Raw genomic sequence first — 24995 nt, 5'->3', positions numbered from 1 at the left:
GGGGGAGGGGAGAGGGACGATGCTATTTTCTGTCTGCATTTGCAGGTTCTTTAAAAAATGGCAAAATTGCCTGAGGTATCAGATAACCCTCGTGGCAGGTGCGCTTGGGGCATGCAGGGATTCTACAGAAGTTCAAAATATGTTTTTCCAGACACTGCTGCTCAGACTATCCACAGATACAGTGAGGGAACACTGTCTAATGGGAAAAATGCAGAGAAACCAGATGATTTCACTGAAGCTAGGTAAAACTTTTCCTTCAGGGAGCCTCTATGCCCTTTTCCTTGTGTTATGTAAGAGAGCATTGCTAACTTGCTGGCACAGATGTTTCCGTTTGTATGTGCATCTCCAGTGCTTGTTAGTCTGACATGTAGCTGTGCAAGAAGGACCTCCTGGAGTCTGTGTCACAGAGTTGACTCAGTTTACAAAGCTAACAGTTCCTAGAAGGATTCTGAAAATTTCTTGACTCATGCCCAGAAACACAGGTTCAGTAGGCTAGATCTGTCCTTCAGCATTCCTGTGCAACTGCTCTTTTCTGTAATTCTGCTGTCTTTTCCAGCCACAGCATCTCTGAAAGATTTTTCAGGTGTTCTTGCAGTTACAACTTAGTTATCAACATTTCATCCACTTGCATGAATATTTTGTTGCTCTGCTGCTACTCTCTACCTTAACTAACCCTCCAGTGAGTGCTGAGCTGATATTGATAAAGATGCAGAGTTGAAAGTATAAATCCTTGGTGAGGCAATCCAATTATTCAAAACATGCCAAACTGCAGTATCTGATGGTATCAGAGCTTTTCCCTGAGTTCCCAGTCTTACATACATATTTCTGTGAGCTGGATATTAGTGACAGCTTTCTGCATCTGTCCAATGCTAATTCAGAAAAAAATAGATTGTAGCTCCTCTCTTAAAGGTTGCAGGACACTGGCACAGTTTCAGTGAGCTGCCTGCTCTACTATGAAACCTGGTTGCAAAAAGGTAGGGGCAGGGTCCTGATTCACTATGGGCATAGTTCTGCCTCAACAGAGAGTGCAAGGGTATGTGGCATTGTCTTTGGACTTACTCGACCCATAACTGTGCACATCTCTACCACAGTACAACAAAAAACAGGGCAAGAGGGTCAGAGTTCACCCCTATATGACAAAATGGAAGTAAAGGTCAGTATTGCCTTAAATAAAGACAGTGAACACCTGTCCAGATAAAATCAGTGTTCAATGGCAGCAGGCCTAGGATGCTTTTCATCTGTAGGTCTCAGAGAACTTCACAGAGGTAAGTGCTATTTCTTTCTTATATTGCTATTCTGAGCATAGGGCTATCATGATTAATAAGGCCTTCTCACAGACATATTTCATGTAGATCTTTGTTAAAGTCACTTCTCTCCACTTGGCGTCAGTTTAAGATTTGCATGCAAAGTACAAGAAGAAGGGGAGGCGGCTGTCTATTGTTGCTTACCAATCCAGCGCTGAGTGCCTCTGCACTTGGCAGTGGGTGGTTTGAACTGCAGTCGTGCAGCTTACCCGTAATCACCACAATTTCCTGTTGCACTCACTTGAAAGACAATGTTCCTGAGGAAGTTATGAAGACGGCAAGTAAGTTGCTGCCCTAATTTCTGCGTGTTTGGTTAAGAAAGCTTTCTTAATTGTGCCAGTTAAGACTTATTTACAGTGCTTCTCAAACAGTGCTGTCTTTTGGAGGGATGAGAAGGCTTTCGCTTCCAGAGAATATATGGGCAAATTTGTGTATTCTGCAGTCCCCTCAGCTTGTTGCTCAGAAACAGCTGCATAAGATTCAAGGCAGCTCTTTCTTATACTGGTGCTGAAACTCAGGAAAGTCCCTTAAATATGGACTTGCAAGATGCTGCTGCAGCTGGAATGTCAGATAAGAAACTGTAACTATTAGTAAATCTGCAGTATTACTGTAAATGTTTTTTAAAGACAGTAACTGAAAAAGCAACTTCACATGTTCAAACTAGCACTATTTTCTTGAAGGACTGAATTATTTATGCCTTCAGATGGACTCTCCCGACAGTTCTGAAGTGTGTGCTAAAGAGCTCCCTTGCAGTTCACAAAGCAGATTTCTCAATAGGAAGGATATCTGTACCTTTTTGCTAACAGCCATGGCTTCCTGCCTTTGTTAGGGGAGATACAAGTTTGCTGTCTGTCTGATGAACAGATAACCTACTCAGGGCTCTCAGCGTTGCTGCACAGTTTGCAGCACAGATCACAGGGCTGTTTTGACTTTGCCTGCACTGACTGTCACGACAGCAATTGCCTTACTAGTTACAGCTCCCATGTACACAGAGGGCTGAATTACAGCTCTCAAATGAGAGGATTAACCAGAAAGAATATTAGGTGCTATACTTTTTTTTCTGGGCACACAGGAAATGTTGTGGGAAAAGCTGGGTTGCTAAGCAGTTGTTTTGCTGGTCATGCGGGAATTAAGCCAACGCAGAGCAAGCCATAGAGGGGCTGTTCTTTTCAGGCCGTGAAGAGCTGAGAGCCTCAGCACGTTCTGTGCACTCCGAGTTTTCCTCTGTGTCTGAACACTCTGCTTTCTACCCACTCAAAAAGTTTTAATTTCTTTAACATGTCTCTGATCAGTTTACAAGTTCCAGTTTACTCAAGCAAAATTTCCATTGTTACTTCTAGAAAAAAAGTAAGATTTAGAAAAGGAAAACAAGCCATTAACTTGAAAAGTAGCAAATGAAAAAAAAAAGAGTATGAATTATTATCATTTAGTGTGTGAAATGAGTATAAGGAAAATAAATTATTTAGCTGTATGCTCATCAGTGACACTTTGATGGTTCCTGTAGTTTATGTGAAGAATTGTGAAATCTAGAGACTTATAATGGTAGCCTTTGCAATAGGGACTAATTTCCATTTCTGAGATGAAGTAGAGAGAAATGTACAGTCCTTGGGCATCACACGGTATTTCAGTGAACTGTGAGAGGCAATCTTAGGTACTTCAGCTGCAGAATTAGGAATACAGTGCCAGGCAGTGGGAAGCCAGAAAGCTGCTCTCCGGGAGAGTCATAGACACTATACCAACACTTTGATGTGGAGAAGAGAGAGGGTATTTTTTAAATTCCCCTATTCATCTTGTGTCCGCTGTCTCCTGTGAGTCTCCAAAAGGCTTCATGTCAGAGAAACTACCATTACATTTGGCACTCATGGGCATCACCACTGACAGTGCCAGCAGGGACTCACAATCAGACAACTGTGGAGAACAGGATCTTGCATTCTGAGTCACCTTCCTGCTGTCTTGTGGCAAATTTTATTTTAAAGGATTATTGTAGCTTAGTGTTGGTGATGCCAGCCCAAATCTCTGTCTGTGCCAAGCCTGGCAGTGGTGTGAGTGGTTTGCCATGAATGCTCAGGAGGAGGATGAGTTTCATGCAAAGGGAAGCTCTCATTTCTGTTGCCTATAATGCACAAGCTCTTTGGTGCCCTGAGAAACCAGAAGCTGGGTATCATCTTTCACCATTGCTCTATGCACCTTCCTTCATTTGTTTGATGTGCTTCAGTCAGTATTTCCTAAGCAGTGGCTAAGAATATTATGGCATCTTTTCAGGTCATGTTTGTTAATTTCAACTTTTGCTGACATAGCAGCTGAATATAAAACCTTATTTTCTTCCCACAAGAATTCAATTTCTTTCTTACTGTACTTCATAAATAAGTCAATGAACAGAATTGAATTACAGAAGACCTACTAAGTAATAAATAATGCATTTGATTTACCACGTGATTCAGTGCTTGTGTCTCTGCCCAGTGGTCCTCTAATTCACAAAATGGGGTTTGTATCATAGAGTATGTAAGTTAAGATTAGATTCTTTGTTGTACCTTTGATAGAACTCATGCCTACTATGAACTAGATGCTTTTGCAAAGAGTTTATATGGACAATATTATTATTATCTTTATTTATTTCTAATGTGTCTCTGAATTTTTAGTTCTGTGAGGATTTTTTTAATTTCACAGAAACACAGAATCACAGAATATGCTGAGTTGGAAGGAACCCACAAGGATAATCAAGTCCAATCCTTAGCCCTGCACAGGACCATTCCCAAGAATCACACCATGTGCCTGAGGCTATCATACAAACACTACTTGAAATCTATCAGGCTTGGTGCTGTGACCACTTCCCTGGGCAGCCTGTTCAAGTCCCCAACCACCCTCTGGGTGAAGAACTTCTTTTGTTTCGAGTTATGAGATTTGGAGTTGCTAAGCCCATTGACTCTTTCATAAACAGAATCTGATTTTAAAGAACTTGCAAAGGTGCTAGAGGAGCTCAGAGGTTAGCTGTTCTGTGTCTATTGTGTACTTCACCTATATGAAATCCATCCATACTATCAGTATGCTTCAGCAGATCATATTGTTCTCTTGTAAAAGCAGGATTCTAGAGAGTATCTTGAGAGAAATGTTTGTGCACCAAGTGCTGTTTGAATTATCCACCTACTGAGATAAGTGCAGACAAGAGCCAAAACAAGAAAACAGTAAGTGAATTATTCTTTCTCTTCAAAAGCTTTTACTACATCTTCTACATGTGCATTATTATCCTCAAGCTAAATAGAAAATTGACCTGAAATATTCCAGCTGCTATTGACAGTATCATGAGTGATTCTTCCCTAAAACTTGCATGCTCCTTCTTTATGTCAGTGACAAATGTTCCAGCAAATCTTCTGTTGCTTTACAGCAGCACGAGCAGTGAAGGTAAATCAAGGCATTAGTAGAAGATGCCACAGATGCCTATGACAAAATTGGATCGTGAGAAAACAGTGAACCACAAGCTTTTGGCACGAGCCCAGAACAAAGTGCAGAGGGACATCTACGGATCCTGAAAATTCTCCCTAGAATATGCTATGAAAGTGGATAAGATACCCCTGATATTAGAAGATATCCTGGCCTGTGAAAAGGCTGAGGCAGGGAACACTGTGAAGGGGCATGCACACTGAGTGGAAAAACTACTAAAACTTTGCAGAAAATGCAAGAAAAAAAGCCAAAGTGGAAACAAGCCATTTTCCCAGGAACTTTGAAATTGCAGAATTATCTTCAGGGTTTTCAAACTGAGAGGTATTTAGAATAATAAGGACTAAGAAGGAAGCATTGCATGTCAGACTCTAGATGACTCATGCTGAACATCTGATGATGTCAGGAAATGGCACTCTAAAGACAAGACAATATTCAAAATACAGAACTCTACAAGCAGGATGATGATGAGGATTGAATTGTAGCAGAGGAAGTTAAGAGTGTCATCCAGAAATCAGTGAAAAATGGTCTGAAGTGGAGATGGCTCTGAGCAAGATGATCCAGAGGAGGAGGAGCTGGTCTGTTTAGGAAGTCATATGTGCTATATTACACAAAACAAATAGATAAGTAAATAAAGAATGAGGAAAGTCAGTTCTGCTGTTAGTGCTTAAGAAAGGTGAGCTGTTAAGCTACACAAGTCACCAGAGATGCCCGATCAGTGAAATTAGGTCCTTTTCAAAAGATTCCTAGCAGAGAGGAGTGTGTCTGAAAACATTCCACTTCTCAATATGATGAGACTTGACAGCTGTTAGGTCTTCCTTAGTAAAGCATTTTGTGATTCACAAAGTACCACTGTGGAATCACTGGAGGCAGGTAAGGTTGGCTTCCAAAATCTTCCCAGGTGTGGTAAGATCAGTGGGCTTGACAAACAACATAAACTAAGTGATTGGTTCAAGGTGAAAGCTGGCAGTATACAGAACATCCGTTAGCTTCTGGTACTTTCCCAGCTTTCCGGAGAAACTCAGTAATGGAGTTATAATGCCAGAAAGGGTCCCAACAAGTGGGTTTGTTTTGCAAACACAGAGAATATCTGTTTGAAGAGTAAAGGCAACAGCTTCTGCAGACTGGTGATTTAATTGAACCCCTGCTCAGTGTGTAAAAGGCCTGGCAAAAGATTTTCATTGCCCTTCTGCAATAGAGAGATGAGAATTACATCTACAGAAACAAGGCAGTGGTGTGGCTGATGTGCATCATCTTGTGTGCAAAGGCATCTTGATCACAGAGCATAGCAACTGTTTAAGAAACCACAAGGGATTGTTGCAGCAGAGGTGGTCTTGGCTTATGCAAGGTCTCTACAGAGGGGAAGATTAACAATTTTCAACCCATGGTTTACAAGTCCCCAGAAATGCATGGATTAAAGCCATGAAACACCATGTGGAAAAGGAAGCTTCACTGTCAATAAACTTAGCATTTGTAAATAGCGTTGAGCAAGCAGAGAAGAAGATTAACAAAGAGGGCGGGAAAAGTGGCACATATGGCAATTTAGTTTCACCTATAAATGACTGGACCAGATCTGTAACTGGACCAGGTCCTGTAACTAAAATTGGTCTAATAATACAAGTATAGCATTTGCCTTTAATCCAAAATGTTGCTACCAAAGCTTTTAAAGAGAAGATATTTTCCAATGTGCATCATCAGTACCTAAATTGGGGCTTGACTACACAGTGCCTTCATCATCCTCCAAGTTACTTCAGGAATTAGTCTTGCCTCCATGTCCTCAACAGCCTGTCAGGAGACAAAGGATCTTATCCGAAGATTATTGCATCTACTGCTGACTCTGACAGAAATACAATTGCATCATTTTTAAAATACTGCTGAGTTCTGTGGCAGGTTAGCATTTGTAAAATACTCCTCTACCTTATTTAATTAATTTGTATCAGTGTCATCATAATTTTAATTTTTCCATCTGCTTGCCCTTGGATGTATGGGCAACAGCACAGCGTCCCTTCTGAAGGAATTCCTTGGAATAGTTTGTGCAGTGATGTCTTGTGATGGACAAGGACACAGGGTGATGAAATCTTGTTAGTCCTTATATAAGCTGAAATCCTTTCTGAGATGTTTTTAAAAGCAATAAAATTTCCATAAAGTAGATTGATAGGAGGAGCACACACTGTGATAAAATGCACAGGGGAGAAAAAGTTGTGCAGTGAAGATCTCAGTAAAGTGCAAGGAATTAATTAGATGTAGCTACCTTCCTTTTAAGCTTTTCACCTCTACAATCTCCTCCTCGAGCAGAAGTGCAGTTTGTCCATTACCATCTACATGCAGAGCTGCTTGCTGGTTATCTGCGCTGTAACATCCTTTTCAAATGCTGATGATGTATTTCTGTTCTCACTTCCTCCTCTGCACACACATGTAAGTCACACAAACACCACCCAGTCATATTCTGGTGAATCCTCTGAGAAAAAAATAATAGGAGCTACTTAAGGGAAGGGATGAAGTAAATGGCTCTGAGGACTGGAGCCTAAAATTCTAAACAGCAGTAAGAATTAAAAAACTGATGCTATAGGGAAGTAAAGACATTTCAGAAAATGAAAAACTAAGCCTTAATTTCTGACTGTGGTTTTCAAAGCAATTATGGTTTCCTTCCCTGCTCCTCCCAGCACATTAACATGTCTTTCCCTTAAAATAACAATTTATGATGACTGCAGCACTGAGAGAGAGCCAAAGGATTTACTGATATATATATTCTACACATACCAGTGGTGGCTACGTCATACAGAAAAAACGCATGGGATTTTTTTCCAATTTTTATGGCAATACCCAACAGAGGTCAAGAGATTACCTAAAGATTTATCAACTGTTTGGAGTTAATATCCCTCACCTTACTTATAGACCACCATTTGCTCCCACCCAGCCATTAATCTGCAGGAAACACTTTGCACCACAGTCACTATTTCCTCTGGAACAGCAGCACAAATCAGTAGAAATGGTGTTTGGAAAGTGGGTAGAAGTGCTATCCTGTACCTAAAATTCATGTCATGCACCAGAATAAGAGCAGGAAATGAAAGCCTTCTGTGTGCAGGACTGGTCTGATTCTTGTATGACACATCACCATCCTTCTGCTGGACAGGGAAACAGGCTGACCTTTTCTGATCCCCTTTTACACAGTAGCCTCCTCACTCACAACCAAGTTCCAACAGGAAACATTGCCTAACACGGTAGCACCTCAAGGCGTTACAGCATAGACAAGAGGTCTTTGCTGTCACCATTGACTTTTGCTGCATTTTTACCCCTGTCAGGTATCAGATGTCATAATAAGTTAGCTAAACATGTCATCACTGATGAGTGCTGTTTCTTCCTGCTTGCAGTTTGTTCAGTAAAAATTATGAATGAAATCCCTCCCTTGTTTCTGAAAAGTTACAGGGACAGAATAAGTGCATCGTAAGGAGGATGGTCTCAGGGAAAGCACAGATGGAGTCTGACAGAGGAAAGCCATGGAAACTATATAAATACAGGCAGAATTGTTTATAAATATTTCCCTTTTCTGGGTGTGGGTGTGAGCAGTTGCATTATTTGAAGACTTTTTTCTCTCATAAGATTTTTTGCATACCCTGCCACTGCAGTAGGTTCCTAGGAAAGTGTGTGGCAGTGGACATGATGACAGGCAGGGCTGAGCAAGCCCCTCAGCCCAGGGACAGAGCCCTGAACTCAATCTGCAGTGAGAGCCTGAATATAGGGCAGAGCAGCAAAGCCAGGCAGCTTCCACAGCCCCTCTCCTAACATGACTTAGCTACTAATCAAATCATGGCTAGGCTTCGCAAACGAAGATTTGAGAAGGGCACTACCCACGCTTGCTACAAGCGTGCTGGTGGCTAAAAAGGCCGATACGGGATAGGCAGGTCCGGTCACAGAAGGCACAGTGGAACGTCTCCCTAGGTGACATTGGCAAGGAACGGTTCTTTCTGCGTTGTCTTTTCTCAAGACTGACTCTCCATGCATTCTCAAAGGAAGCAGCAGCGTCGTGAATGGTGTGTCTTCATGAATCCCGATTGGAGGCCAGAGTGGACCATTGGTGGCAGTTAATATGGCCAAGGCTGAGGTGTTGTTTCAGGGAGTCCTTGTATCTCTTCTTCGGGGCTCCTCTCTTGCGACAGCCGGTGGCGAGTTCACCATAGAGCACAATCTTCGGAAGGCTGTGATCCTCCATCCTGGAGACATGCCCTGCCCAGCACAGCTGCGTTCTCATCAGCATGGCCTCGATACTGCTGACCCCTGCTTGTTCAAGAACAGACACATTGGTCACGTAATCAGACCAGTGGATGTTTAGGATTGAACGGAGGCAGCGCTGATGGAAGCGTTCGAGAAGCCGCAGGTGGTGGCGGTAGATGACCCATGATTCAGACCCATGTAAAAGAGTAGACAGTACAATGGCTCTGTAGACACTAATCTTTGTACTTTTCTTCAGGTGTTTATTGGACCAGACTCTTTTATGGAGTTTTCCAAAGGCTCTGTATGCCTTTGCTAGCCTGTTGTCTATCTCTTTGTCAATCTTACCGTCTGAGGAAATGATGCTTCCCAGATAGGTGAACTGCTGGACCGACTTAAGCTCTGAATTGCCTATGGTGATGTGAGGATGATGGAAGACTTCTTGAGGGGCAGGTTGGTAGAGAACTTCCGTCTTCTTCAGGCTGACTTCCAGCCCCAAAAGTTCAGCAGCCTCTGCAAAGCAGGATGTTAAGCGCTGCAGAGCTGCTTCTGTGTGAGCAACGAGGGCGGCATCATCAGCAAAAAGCAGCTCACGGACAAGGTGATTCAGGGTCTTGGTGTGGGCCTTCAGTCGCCTTAGGTTGAAGAGGCTTCCATCGGTACGATATCGGATGTAGATGCCGTTTTCTTCATCGAGGTCTGCTGTGGCTCTTTGGAGCATCATGCTGAAGAAGATTGTGAATAGAGTTGGTGCAAGAACCCAACCTTGTTTCACACCATTGGTTATTGGAAAGGGCTCAGAGAGTGCATCGCCATATCTGACTTGTCCACGCTGATCCTCATGTAGGAGGATGATCATTTTGAGGAACTTGGGGGGACATCCTAAACGTTCCAGGATCTGCCACATGCCTTTTCTGCTCACAGTGTCAAAAGCTTTGGTGAGGTCAACGAAGGTTACATAGAGACCTTTGTTCTGTTCCCTACACTTCTCTTGCAGTTGTCTGAGAACAAACACCATGTCTGTGGTGCTCCTATTGGCTCTGGAACCACACTGGCTTTCAGGTTGAAGATCTTCTGCAATAGTGGGTACTAATCTGTTCAGAAGTATTCTTGCAAGGATTTTACCAGCAATGGAGAGCAAAGTAATACCTCGGTAATTTGAGCAGTCTGATTTTTCTTCTTTCTTCTTGTACAGGGTGATGATGACTGCATCATGGAGATCTGGTGGTAGTTCCCCTTGTTCCCAGCAACACACAACAAGCTCGTGGAATTTGGCATGGAGTGCTTGACCTCCATGCTTCCAGATTTCAGGTAGCATTCCATCAACCCCAGCTGCCTTGCCAGTTTTCACCTGTTGTATGGCCTTGAGTATCTCTCCCATAGTAGGGGCTGCATCCAATTCATGTTTCACCGGTTGTTGTGTAATGTGCTGAATTGCTGAGCCTTGGACTACACGGTTGGCACTGAAGAGAGTCTGCAAGTGCTCAGACCATCGGTTCAGGATGGAGGTTTTATCTGTTAGAAGCATTTGACCATCTGCACTGAGTAGGGGGCTTTGAACCTGGTGTGTGGGTCCGTACACTGCTTTCAGGGCATCATAGAATCCTCTTTGGTCACCCAAATCTGCGCATAGTTGTGTCTTTTCTGCTAGGTCGAGCCACCATTTGTTCTGGATGTCTCGAAGTTTCTGTTGGAGCTTGCTGCAATGCAAGACGAAAGGCAGCTTTTTTTATATGGCAAGATGGCTGAGCAAGGTGTGCTTGGTGAGCAGTTCTCTTCTTCTTCAGCAATTCCTGGATCTCTTGATTGTTTTCATCAAACCAGTCTTTGTTTTTCTTGGAGGAGAACCCTAGGGACTCTTCAGAGGACTGCAGGGTGCAACTTTTAATATGTTGCCAAAGCGCTTCAGGACATGGATCTATGGGATTATCTTTAAGTCTAGTTTGAAGGTTTACCTGGAAGCTGTCTCTCACTGTGGCTGTTTGAAGATTGCTGACTTGGAGCCTCCTCCTTGGAATGCCACCTCTCTTAGGTTTGGGCTTGAAGTGGAGGTTAAGTTTGCAGACAAAATAGCCCTCATAATGTCACCAGCTGACTTCATAGCCAGTCCTGTCCCATCACTCAAGGGGCTGCAATTGGAGGTTTCAGTACATAATTCAAAGCTGGTGTGATGAGGAGAATGTTAGTTTCACATAATAGAACATGATTTGATTGTAATTTACAAATAGAGCATTATAAAAGGTTAGGCACAAAGCCTCTCCTAAAAGATCTGTTTCCAGGCCAAGAGGTGTCTTTACTCCTGTAGAGGCTTTGATCCTGTAAAAGCACATCTTTCCATCTTTTATAAACTGCCTTGCACTTTTCAAACTGACACTGTCCATGATCATTAATTCAGCTTTCCAAAGCTCATAGTGGCAAAGCTGAGGGGTAGCACAATGAAGGGCAGCAGAGGGGGCCACCAGTGCAGAGGTCCTATAGCAAGAAATGTTTCTCCTCTTGAGCAAACACCCAAGCAAGGCAGATGGTGAAAAGGTGAAGGCACCTGAGAAGACAACATACAAGCAGAGCAAGGAGGAAGCTGAGAAAAGAATGTGATTAACCAGAGAGGGAATGGGGAAATAACAGCCAGGCTTGTGAGAGAAACTGAGCAGAAAAAACACGAGCAAAGAGTTAGTCTCAAAAAGCCCCATAAAATAAGTGCCCAAATGATGGAAGTGCTGGTATGTGTCTGAGTATTTCTAGAAGTTATCTCTTACAGTTTTTAACAGATATTTCTATGACATAGTAGTATGATTTTGCTATATTATTTCATTAAAATATTTTTGTTTTGTCTTCTGGACAAAAGACATAAGATTAGTAATGTATATTTAAATCCTTTGTTTTGGAAATTGTTTTACACATGTGAAAGTAACACATCTCTGGTGAACCATATTGCTATGGATGGTGAGGACGAGTAACCCTGTGCTAGTATTCCTGCTGTCACTACACCATAGGCCCCAGCAAAGAGACTGAGATTATACAGATATGGGGCAATGAAAAGATTCTGCTTTGGAAAATTTGCAGGACTTTTCTTGCCTTCTGTTCAAGCCTGGGAAGCAGAGCAGATGTCATGAGGGACACACTTACTGCATCAGGACTCATGGCCTGGCACTGGCATCAGGAGAGGCACACAGGCTGGAGGTGAGGGATGTGTAACACCCCCTGGGGTTCTGTGACTCAGCATGGGGCACTCACCTCACTCTCTCCCATGGGGCCAGCAACCAGTGAGATCCCATGGCTCTGGCCTGGGGACATGGGGAAAATTGCATATTGTGAGTCACAATCTGGAAGAAAATAGTATTCTGAAAACTTCATGCAGCATGCTCTGACATGGCAATGTTTTCCAGGACTGTCCTGGCTGGATGCCCTGTCCTGTGTGTCCAGCCAGGACAAGTGTCCACTCAGACCTTCCATGGGTTTAAACTGATAATTTCCTGGAATTTCATGTTAATTACATAAGGAGGAAAAAGTGTTTGACAAGCTTTAAATCAAAGATAATTAAACTCACTAAACTGGAAATTCTTTGTCTAAATGTGATGGTCATGGGGCAGTTCAGGGGAAAATCAGGAAGCATGCAGGAAACAGGCTGCTCTGTTGATCCATGCTGGGGCCATCACTGGGCTGCAATAAGCCCTGAAGAAGTAGGGAAGTGAGTGACCAAAGCATAGAGCAGGGCTGAACACCTGAGTCATGGGGCAGGACGCTGCGCTTTGGTGCAGGGGAAAGCAGATGGAGAAACTGGGTTGGAGAAGAGCTGAGTGCTGATCCTCATGTGGATTACTGGAGTACAGGTCCCTCGTCTCCTGTTCCTACCTTAACTTGTTAGTACTTTGAGGGTTTTTTGGTTGGGTTTTTTTTGTGGGTTTTTTTTATTTGTTTGTTTTTTGGGTTTTTTTGTGTTTTTTTTGCTGTAATACAAAAGGAAAACACTCATTGCAACAACTGACATGGTTTCTAATTTAGGTTGTACATTGATACATTGAAGAAATAAGTGGATAACTAGCCAGGATGTGAATATAGAGTTCCCTAGCTACTTTGTGTTGTATTCTTTATGAGTGTTGTTAGTATACAATAAGTATTACAGTGAGTTACTCTGCTTTCATAGTGACCATGCAAAAGCCTAGTGCAGTCTAGCCTGTGGGCTGCAAGTTCACACTCTGGGTGCTGCACACTAATTTACTCACTGCAGACAGACCCCAACTTAAAGCAACAACACTCCTCTGCATAGATGAAGTTTACTTGCTTGTGCTTGTAGTTCCTATGTGATCAGGCATCAAGTGCAGTTGGTACCTCCAAGTGGTTTTGCAATAGAAGCAGAAAAATAATAATGACTATTTGAAATGGGGTCAGTTTCCATTGGTGGACTTGGCAATGTTACAGTTATGTTTGTACTTGATGACCTTAAGGGTCTTTTCCAACCTAAATGATTCTGTGATTCTGAATTGGTTGTGCTATTGTGAACATTCTGTCCAATGAGGTTTGTGAGCAGTTAAGTGGCAACACACAGAGGCCAAGTGTCAAGTCTTTCTTAACTCACATGCAGGTGAAATGCAGTTCTTCCCCCAGTGTTCAAGCAATATTTTGTGTTTTGTCTTGAGGAACGTGCCAGTTATGATTCCTAAGCTCTGCTTGCTTCTTGTGTGCCAGGGGGCTTTTGGCTCACACTGCCAGGACTTGAGGAAGTAACTGTGAAGCCAAGTGATGAGATGAGATCTTTCTGAAGTCTATTCTCTGTTTGGCCCAAGTTCCTGTATTTGGAGGACTTGCAGAGCTATTGCAAGAGCCAAGAAAGTTGCTATGAAGGCAACCAGTCCCTCTTTCCTCAAACTTACATACAGAGAGCCATGGCTTAAAGGCACTGTTGAGTGAGAACAGTTTTAGTGGGATAAACAAGTACCCCAAGCAGTTCCCTCTGTTGAACATGGAAGGGAGATAAAGATTGACTTGTTGGAATTAATCAAAGCTATAAAGGCAGAGACAATTAACTCTGTGTTTAATTAGGAGATCATATCTGTGAAAAGGGATGGTTCATGTGTTAATAGTTTTCTGCAGTGTATAAATGCCAAGACCAAATTAAATAGCTTAGTAAAAGCAAATGCAGATAAAAACACACACTATGGAATGCACATGGGCTTGTGGTAGCAGGGATTTATTTTGTGATGGAAAAAGACTGAAAGGGTTTGAATATGATTATCCAAGGCTGATAATTCACACGACCACAGTATCATTAATTAATTGCCACATTTTGAGATTCATTTTAATAGGCCATGTATTTCTTTATAACCTTACAATAATAAAAATCTTTTTTTTTTATTGAAGAATCGGTTAGTTTTAAAGAACATTACTTCTAAATAAGGCTAGTTCCCTAGCAGCTCAACAGACAAGGACAGACCTTGGTATGGCATCATTGCAAGGTAACATCAGAGAAATGGACCTTTTCATAGGATACTTTTGTAAATGAAGATGAGGCTTTTATGCAGTAGCTGCTGGTGAAGCCACTACAAACCATTTGCATTCTGACTGAAGCTCTTCTCTTTGGTTACAAGACCAAGTTAACTACAAGATTAAAGATGCTGTAGCACTTACCTTATCTGATCTATCACTCTCTCCTTCTAACTCTCCTTATCTGTATTGGCAACTTCTGGAGAGAAAGGACCTGAAGCTACCACTGTCCCTAACAGTGTATCTGCCTTGTCTCTGCTCCTGACACACACGCAGATTTGCCTTATTCTTTGCCAATCCTAATTTTTATCACCATTGAAAAAGAATCTGCATTTGGCCTAGTCCTTTTCCATAGTCAGCTGAGTTTGCTGTGAGCTTTAGCACGTAACTTCACAGCAGGGTCTTCAAATGAGAAGCAATTATAGATACTATTCTTTAGGGCTTTGTTTTTATTTGCCTGTGTTTTTAAATGTCATAGATATAAAAGCAATGTATCACAACTGCAGGGTTTTTTTCCCAGTTGATAATGTGAGATACCTTACAGAAAAACAGTTTTGACTACCTGTGGATTAACAGGAAGCCTAATCTTTGCAAGAGAAGGTCAGTAAGGTGCCTCATTTCTCACCTGTGTGCTGTGAGTCACAGTCCTTTAGTGCAGAAAAAATATAGTGAGGCCAGGAGGGATCTTTGGGAAAGGGCCTTTGTTGCACTACATGGAAGAGACTCATTGAGGTGGTATCTGAACTGTGGGACACAAGGTGAGCCTGCCAGCTCCATGCTGATGTTCAGTCTGGGCACCTGCCAGTACTCTGCTCTGTGCCCCATGTGCCCCGGGGCACCAGCAGTTATGAGGGTTGTTAGGCCATATTCCTAGTGGGAGAAGTGGGACTGAAATGTGTTTTAGTCTTCCTGCCCATAGATTGATTGATTGATCTATTCCTACACACTCGTTCCCTTCCTGGAGACAGAGTTACATGCCAGCTCACTGAAAGTAAGTCCAGCGTTAGAATTAAAAGTACTGAGACATGAGATTTTAAGGTAAGTTTTTTTATGAAATAATACTGAACTTCACAGAGTTGAAACATGTCTTATGGCGAGCATGAATCTGTGTTTAACTTCTTCCAAATATGTGAGTGTCAGCCTACCTGTGGTGAGGACAGAGTTTCATGGCCTGTGACACTGTAATGCAGCAAGGGTAATGGTAAGGCTTTAATACAATTGTATAAAGTCCTGCAAATTTTGGGGGGGAGGAAGCCAAAGCAGAAATTTATTAGAAAACAGTGGGTTTATAGATGATGACAGTGAATACATATGCCACTCTATCATCATTTATATCCAGGTAATGTATGTGCAAATGTGAATGTGAATATGTTAAATTCACACATTCAAATTTCAAGTTTTCAAAATGTGAAAATAAAATAAGCATCAATACAGTATGTATATGTATGTATGTATGGCTAGACTTCATGAACGAAGATTTGGGCAGGGCTCTCCCCACGTGGGTGTGCCCTTCCAGCCTGCGCAGTGGATTTTTTAGGTGAGGCACAGCGTGCACAGAACTGGCCCCACCGTTTAGGTCCTGAGGTCCATCTGCTACGGCCGAGCGAGCTTGGACAGTGACAGTGAAGTCCTCAGGACTGTCACAGCACCCGGTACTAACCGGGGCTGACCCTGCTGAGCATCTGATGGGCTTGGATGGCAGGGAGGCATTGAACTGCCCGGTACGGTCTCCACTGAGACTCGAACTCATGACCTTGTGAACCAGAGTCTGGAGTGGTCACCATTACACCACGGGACCGCCCTATCAATACAGTGAGCACCTGCACAAATGCAGCAGATTGTGAGTCAAAGTCATAAAACATAACTGTTTTTTTTAAGATGAAAAAGTGTTTACATTCATTAAATACAGTTAATGTTTGGTGGGAAGAGCTCTATTGATGTTACACTGATGAGTCAATCATGATAAGTAGCATGAGTGGAAGTCTAACGCAGAGAGTCATTCCTTTTCCATATAGCCAAAAGTACTTCCCAAGTTCAAAAGATGTTCCATGCAGATTGGAAAATTGCTACTGATAACTGACTAGAATGAAGAGTGTCAGAATGTACAGTATGTATTTATATGTATGAATTAATGACCTGTCTGGTCTCCACTCTTTATATTCATTTTGCAAACCTTGTTCTATGCAATCTCTGTTTGAATGCACCACACAAATGCAATTACACTGATACTGCAGAACTCCACATTAGAACTCCTTTGAGTTGTGAATGAGTTGTGCGGGTGTGGTATCAAAAACGCACCAGGTTTCAGAGGCCTTCTATCCTGTTAGGAATATTGTGATGGGCTTCAACATCACCTAGTGAAGCTGTGAGATGCTCCATAGCAGAGACTGTGGAGAGTAGGTGCCACAGGGAAAGTGGGAGTAGTGCAAAGCAATAAAATTTTGGAGGTATTAATTGTAGTATTGTCCCAGGTACATGCCAAGGGCTTGATCTTCGTTTACAGTTTGGGGTCTGTCTTATTCCATTCTTACGTTTTAGTACTAATAGAAAGATACTCCCCTGGACTAGGCTGTTATTCCCCAGGCCACCGTTCTCACTCTGCCCGAGATCATGGCAAGAGTGTAGACTAGTTTCCTGAGAAGTGTTTAGAAACTGTATTGTTCAGGACATTTGAGAGGATGCTCAAAAACATAAAGTTAAATAAAGAAAAAATCATGCATATTCTGTAGTGGATGAACTATGTCGTCAAGTCAGTTGCTACTACATGTACCTCTTGTGTTTATTTGAGCAGAGAACAGCATCAGAAACAAATATAATATTGTAGAGCTTTCAAAAAAGGAAATGTCCTTTTTATTTCCAACAATATTAAAGAAGACTGAAGATGGAGAAACTGTAATGTTGCCATCATTGTTTTTTAACTGAAGTAATACTGTATCTAGCAAGACGCTTATGTAACACTGTCTAAAGTGTCTTTGTGCTCAAAAAAGGTCATAAGTAAGTGACTTTGAAGCTTAATCAGTGGAAGTATGGGACAATTTCTGAATTTCATTATAAATCTAGTTTAAATGCAGTGAGGTCAGCAGAGTTACTTGGGATTTGCAGTAAAGTAAGTGTGTACAGAGCATGGCTTCATGATTTAACTGCTTGGTTTCCACTGTGCAAATATTATACACTTGTCTGCAACTTGCACAGAATAATTTGAAAGAAAATACTCAGTATGCAAAAACTGTAAGATATTACCTATAGGAGAAAAAGCAAACAGTTTGATATTGTTTAATATACAAAATGTTTTCTAGTGCTCCTACAACAACCTATAAAACTAGTGAATGCTTCATGTAGGGATTACAGTGAATAGTTTTGTATGTAGGAGATTTTAGAATAGGATGTAAAAGTATAGCCTTGCTGTCTTTGTCATTATCTTCTTGAGCCATTATACATTTTTGTGATCTGTAGTGAAAGACATAAATCCTTTCAAGAAGGAGCAACTCTCCACAGGAGCCTGGTTTGCTAAGTTTCTTTTGTGTTTAGATTCCTGTGTTTGCTGGCTGTGGGTTTTTGTCAATTAGGTAACAGAGCACTTTCATCACCTCAGGTCACACAGAAGAACCAGCAGGGCCCTTTGCTTCAGTATACAGATGTGCTGCTGGTGATGCTGGAGAAGCAAATGCAGCAGGAGGAGATGACTTTTAGCACAAATGCTCTTTTCATTTTCCAAGGCAGCCAAGAATTAAATTTGATTTGAAGCCATAAAACAAATACATATACATTATACACTTGTGCATAATGGCTTATGAAGAACACAGGAAAAGGTGAGAACCAAACAGAGAATAAAAATCATAGAATTATAGAACAGGAAACACATTTGGATTCACAAGACTCGTATGCAGGTCTGCATCAAAACTTTCACCAAAGTCTCAGGATCTGGATCATAAGCCAGACTTGTTTTGTTTTCAATACAAAGAGGAATGGTGTCAAATAGAGAATAGGGAGGAGAAATGCCCCTTGCCTGGGATTCCTGAGTGGCTTTTTCTAGATGGGACCTATAGAGACTTACCAGTCCTGAGCAGGCTGCAGCTTCTTGCCTACTGCTGCAGCCAGAGCAATCACTGCACCTTATTGGTTCGTGTACAAAAAGTGCTCCAAACCTGGCCCTGGAAGTAAAAAATTAAAATGACAGGAAGGCTTTTTTCAGTGCTCTTATTTTGAGGAATGCTTTATGCTGTGCAAAATTCAGAGGGGTGGGTTTTCCTGTTTCTTCTCTAATGATGAACACCACACTGTGCAAATATGGGAGGTGCACGTATCTGCGGTCATTTTTCCTGCAGAATCATCATGGAACAGACAGATAAAATGATAAAGGTAATTAATTTAGGAGTGTTATTTAAAGGTAAAGAGTTGAACAACACAAGTGACTGTTAAATTGATTGCCAAACACAAAAGCTTTGATGAATGCTCTAGAAAAATAATCATCATAAATGTGTTTTTGTAAAATCACTTTTGCTTGTATGTTTTGCTATCTTGCTATAAATTAAAAACAACAACTAAAACAAACAAAACCCCCCAAAAAACTCTTCCTCCTGGGACAAACTAGTGTGACAATCACTATTTGAGCCAGACCAGTTTGGAAGACAAGGTGCAGCTGTGCTGTTGCAGAAGGAAAGAACACTTTTTCCAGGCATTTCCTGGCCTGGAAAGATATTGAGGCCCATCAAAAGCCCTGATGCTCCGCTGCTTGTACCTCTTTTGCCTGGACACCTTGCTGTGTTGCAGTGGCTCTCTGCCAAACAGCAGGAGCACTGCTGGTGTGCTCCCTGGCAGGCAACTCTCCCCCGAGACATGAGCATGGGGAGGCAGCTGCAGAGAAGCTTTGGGGCCAGGGACTTTGCCAGGTAAGTGCCTGTGGTTCCAGGCTTCCCAGGACCCTATGCAGCTTGGGAATTGGGTTATCTTTTAGGACATCCAGGGATCCACCTATCTCAGCTGAGAACAAGGCCAGTTCTAAACTGATGCTGATTTATTCGTCCAGGGGAAAAAAATGTTATCCCACTGATGTTAGGCATCAGTAAGGGCACTAATAATAGCAGTCTAGGACTGAGGGTGGAACACTGATACCTCTCTTCTCAAAGATTAGTCTAGTCCTCCTATACATGCAACACTTTATATCAGTTCCTTGATAACCTGTCATTATGAATTACACAGTGGTTTGTTGATTTGGCATGTGTGCAGTGATTCCTCTGGTAAAGCAAGTCAAGAGAATTTATTTTTGACAACATGTTTCTGAATAACTAGAGATGAAGTGTCATTAGACATGTATTCAGATTGTTAAGCGGGCAGATACATTTTCAAAAATCTTGTTTTGCTAGGCTTAATACTGCACTGGCACTCATGATGAAGCTTGTGGAAAACAGTTTATATTTCCTGTAAATGTCTGAGTGAGAGATTTGTTGATAGTGATTCTTTGCTTTAATTACAAGAATGTCAGTCTACATATTATATTAAATTACTGAAAACAAAATAAAGCATAAGAGCATCAGACCCTTGGGTCTTGTCTGCACGTTTTGGTGGCAGGGCTGGATACAGTGTGAAGAACATGACCAGAGCAGCTGATTTCCATCAAATGGCATCATGATGGCATAAAGGAAGGTAAACTGGGCCCTGCTGGCTCTGTCGTTTATGCTTTGCAGATCAGCTGATGTAATTTTCTCTGATAGATCTCTCTGCCTTCTGTAGTGTCCTGGGGAGCTGCACTGCAGTTGCCCATTCATGCTGCACTTGATGGAGAGTTAAGTGAACAGAACCGCACCATCCAAACAGGCAGCAGTAGCTTCCCATTATATTCCCATATGTCCTTTTGGTGAGTTCTAGGGGTAAAAATCATCAAGTTTGGAATCCGTTATCTTTTAAGTAGTTGTTACTTTACAGACATGGCAATGTTGATGTTTTGTGATAACCATGGGCTTTGCAAAAGAATGCCATCTGTTTGCTGAAAATCATTGAAGATTATATATCTCTCTCCTTATAGACCAGTGTCAAGAGCAGCATCTTTTGTTCAGTGACCTGGAACCTGAATTATAATGCATTTGTCTTGCTTTATGTTCACGTGTAATCCTTGTGTTTTGGTTTGGGTTTTTTTATACATATATATTAGCACAAATGTAAATATGCTTCATGAAACAAGCACCTTGATTAGATTTGGGCTTGTGTAAATATTTTACCTATCCTAAATCACTTCTTTGTGATAACTGTATTTTCTTTCTTGTTCAATACAAAAACTAGCCAAGTGTCTCACACTGTTGCTCTGGTGCCAGTTTTCTACAGTTTTAACTCTCCCACAGAAACATTTGTATGCAGAAGTTCTGTGTACATTTTAAAACTGCATTATGTGGTAGACATACTGTCCAGTGACTCCTAGAAACTATTTAGCAAAAATATGTGAAAAAATGTAAATATTAAACAATTATATTTCACCTAAGAGCCAAAGCTGTGCCTCATCATAATTTACCAGAAAAATTTTGTCTGACAAGAAGCCCATATGTAATGAGAAACTACAATAATAACATAAAGGAAAGAGAGAAACTTTTCCTCTTTCTTAAAAGAAATTAAAAGTAACAGTTTCTGAAAGCCAAATCTTTGATACCTTCTATTAAAGTTCAGTCCTCTTTAAGAACTGCAAAAACTTTTCACTAACTCTCTCCCTCTCCTTTCCTGATTTCTTGAAATCCTATAGGAAAAAAGTTTTTGATATGTTGTTGGATCATTTTTTCTATAGCCAAATACCTATCTTTTATTTAGAATCCGTAAACAACTAAAATGTGAATTATTTTTCAATCTATGTTGCTGCATGTATAAAGTTAAATACAGATGATATAAGTAACATTTATAATGGGCAGTACAGCAAAAAGAGCAAAACTTGGAATGTCACATTTACTGGCTGGTTATATTCTCTATTTTTCAACATGAATAAAGTGAGAAAATAAAGGGCATACATGCTCAACATGTCTTTTAGGCAGCAGCTTTCAGTCTAATTGCATGAAGAATGATATGCAAAACATTACACAACACATGAGTCATAAGAGCATCATCCTCACTGCATTGCTAGGGGCAGGGAGATTACAACAACTATCTTGTGCCCTGTCCAGGCTCTTTCATTTTATTTGGCCTTTGGCTTGGAAGACATACAAATTCTAGATTAGACATACAGTATATTGCATGCTTTTGTGAGTAATACCTATTAGTTTTAAATTACTTATGTTCTATGGCTTTGTCATGTTCTGTACATCCTCAGATTGTTACCTAGAAAGCCACTGCAAGGAGAAGAGCTGTGGATCCCTATGCACTTGTCAGATGTGGAGGGAGTCTGTGGTGGGCAGAGTTTGGAGCTGGCTCTGGTCCCCTTGCAGTGCCAGTTTGTGCACTCAGTGGCGAGACATACACAAAGCATTTGGGATGTGACCCATCTGTGAATTATTTTTAAAAGGTTGCATGGTGGGAATTGTCTTCAGCTGAGAAAGGGTTTGCTGTGTCTACAGAGGACATGGATCAAGATGGACAGAATATAATATTCTGATGAAGTCTGTAAGTGATATAAAACCTGGTAAAATAGTAAGTGAATGCAAAGCCTTAGAGCTGTACTTGCACAAAGAGCCCGTGTTGGCTCGTTGGAATCCAGTCAAACATAGACCAGGGACAACATTCTCAAGTAAGGTTATAAAAAAATGGGAAATTTCTGGTCCAGATGACACTTTACTTTCCAGACCGTTGATTTTGTCTTCTTTCTGCAGGCTATAAATCTGCATCTAATTACAAAATGCTCAGAGCTATTAGAGTTTTGCATACAACTTGAAAACAAGCATCACAGTTTACTCTCCTATGTGGAAATCTGCATGTTTTCCAAAAAAAAAACCCAGTTGGGTTTCTGGAACTCTGTTGTCAGGAAGGTTTTCATTGGTGTGCAGTGAAAATCTGGAGTCTGTCGTGCTCAGTGCCCATGCTCTGTTTTATAGCAGGATTTTTCTTCAGCCAAAGCTGGGAACACAGACATTCACCCAGCGTGGTTCCTCTGTGCTGAATTCCTCTACGTTGAATGACTAACAAGAGACCAAGGAACACTGTGAAGATATCTTTTCATTGCTAATGCTCAGATTTTCCATTCATTGCCAAGACACAGCATCCAATTCCAGCATTAAATGTCATGCACACAATAGCTCTGCTGTCGGTGTGAAAACCTAGCTTAACTAGAGGAGGAGGCACAAAAGATCAGAACACATCCTCTGTGTGCAAAACTGTACAGCTCTAAGTATGTCTCCAATTCACCATTTCAAATAGCTTGATTAGACAAGGTTGTGCCCTAAGGCTTCATTGTCTGCCAGCATCAAATGTGACCTTTTATCAAACTTGAATCATCTTACATGTCGAGTCACTAAGACGGATTATGGTCATTGGCCAAAAGAAGGCAGCATTTGAAGGAAGGTTTGCAGAGTTACAGACCTGACTACATGTGGTCACCTGAGTGAACAGGCGTTGGGTGAATGTTAAGAGATACTGGGGCTGCTTGTTCCTACCCAGCTTGGAGCAGACAGTGTTCCAGAGGTCATGTTTAAGCAAGCAGGAGATATGAGGGACAGCAAGAGAAGATGGTATATAGGACAAAGCAAAGCAGAGCCAGAGAAGTCTCAGTGCAAGGCAGTGCTAAAAACAAATGCCGGGCATTGTGTTTTAGGTCAATCGCAGAACCAGGAGCAAGACCCAAATCAAAATCTGAATCTTCCTTGTAGTTTGACCTTCACTGTGTAGCCAATAAATTGATTTCAAAGTGGTGTAATTCCTCAGTGCAGAAGCGTTTAATGTGTATAAGAATATTTCTCCAGCTTTATATAGTAAAGGACAGATAAAATCTGATTTGAAAATAATACAGCGTGCAACGAATAAATTATATGCTCTGGCATTTGGTGGTGTTTGTGAGATATAATTCTATTTCTAGAGCAGTGTAGGCTTAAATAGCCAAGTGGTGTTTATAGGAGATGGGCTGCTGCATTCCTTTTCAGTTTGCTAATATGCACAATTCTGCTGAAGTAAACCAGCCCTGCACTGAATAAACACAGGGGATTCTGTTCATCTATGGGACAATGTGAACAAACCATCATACCTTCACTGGAGATCTATATATCATCTCTCAAATTATGAAAAAACCAAACAATTTAAACTAATTGACTATGCTAACTGGATACACTCCCAGCCTGTACACCTTATTTTATTCAGTTGGCATTTGAACTAAAAGTAATCTCTAGTTGGGAAATCTTTGTGATGAACACTGTAAAATTCCAGCAAGATGGTTGAGTAGTGTAGCTTGTTCTTGTAAAAGACTTTTGGACCTTTGTTTTAAATGTGTCTAAATCATAAATACTATTGGGTTTTTTATTGCTGTTCAGCACTTTCAGTATTGCATCTTTACTTTAAGAAATGGGGACATGCCACTTTGACTCCATTACCATGGAAGACTTTGCTCTGTACAATCCTCCAGCTGAAGCACAGAAACATGAACTCTCCTGGACTGGTGAATATACTGCAGAGGAGAGGCTTCTGAGCTGTGTAGTGCCACCACCAAGTAGCAGAGGTAGGGGAAATGTAATCTTTTGTGACTGGCCTGACACTCAGTCACTGGAAAAAAAAGTAAAGCTAAGACAATGGGGCAAATGTTAATGATCCTTCCTCTTCAAGGTCATTTTGATGGCTACAAAGTGATTCTAAATCCAAAGCACTTTGGGAGATGGTGAGAAAGATTGAGTTTGAACATAGGTTCTGATTTCAGTTTTACAGTGGTTCTCTTTCTCTACAATGACCTGAACAACCACCCAAAAACAATGCCTGAACTTGTCTAGATGCAGTTGGTGCAGCATTAGGAAGGTACTAGGCTGTATTCAGAATCCTGCTTTCAGTCTTCAAAAATTCAAATTTTGTCTAGATAAGGAAGGTGCCAAACCAAAGACCCTGATTTTTCCTTCATTCTTCTTGGATCTTGCTTTGGTAGTAGCTAAGTGAAAAGCTTTACCCAGTTCTACTCAAGCAACTCCCTCCTACCCTTTTACTGAGAACCATTTTAGCTGAGATTGTTGATGAGCTAATTAAGCCAGACAGAAGCAGGCAGAAAGCCAAGGCATGATTTTCACTTGCAGCATCTAGGTCTTGAGAAGTAAAATGTTAACATCTGATTGCTATCTTTCCACTTGCAAATACGTAATTTTCCTTGAATGTTGTTTCACTATGGAGAGGTACTCTGTAAGTGGAATTAGCAAGGCTTCCTAAAGGGAACACGGACAGATTATGAGAAAGGTACCTGAAGTTGTTGCTTGATTGATTATATTAATGCCCAGGAGGGAATATGTCCACTACATTTTTAATGTGGCTTTCTATTGTATGGTTGTCTTGTTTAATAATTATCCATATACAAAGAAGGATAAGGACAATGCAAATTCAAAGAAGGAAATAATTGCCTTTAAGCGATGCTTTTTTTTCTTTCAGACTTGCTGGGATTGTTTTCCTTCTCTCTCATAAACCTTTGTGTATAGA

At 41.3% G+C, this 24995-nt stretch overlaps 1 protein-coding gene across 1 annotated transcript in view; it reads left to right on the top strand.

Moving 5' to 3' along the window:
• The first annotated feature begins 1538 nt into the window (after positions 1–1538).
• The window catches only part of CEP85L (centrosomal protein 85 like), a 148620-nt gene continuing 125163 nt past the window's right edge, over positions 1539–24995 (top strand). Inside the window, exon 1 of the mRNA XM_071548967.1 lies at positions 1539–1585. Within this exon, the coding sequence (XP_071405068.1) occupies positions 1573–1585 (13 nt within the window). The 5' untranslated portion in view covers positions 1539–1572. The remainder of the gene's footprint in view (positions 1586–24995) is intronic.

The sequence above is a fragment of the Pithys albifrons genome, chromosome 2 (genome assembly GCF_047495875.1).
Source record: "Pithys albifrons albifrons isolate INPA30051 chromosome 2, PitAlb_v1, whole genome shotgun sequence".
In the NCBI taxonomy this organism is placed as follows: domain Eukaryota; kingdom Metazoa; phylum Chordata; class Aves; order Passeriformes; family Thamnophilidae; genus Pithys; species Pithys albifrons.
This window is presented reverse-complemented; position numbering and strand designations above follow the sequence as displayed.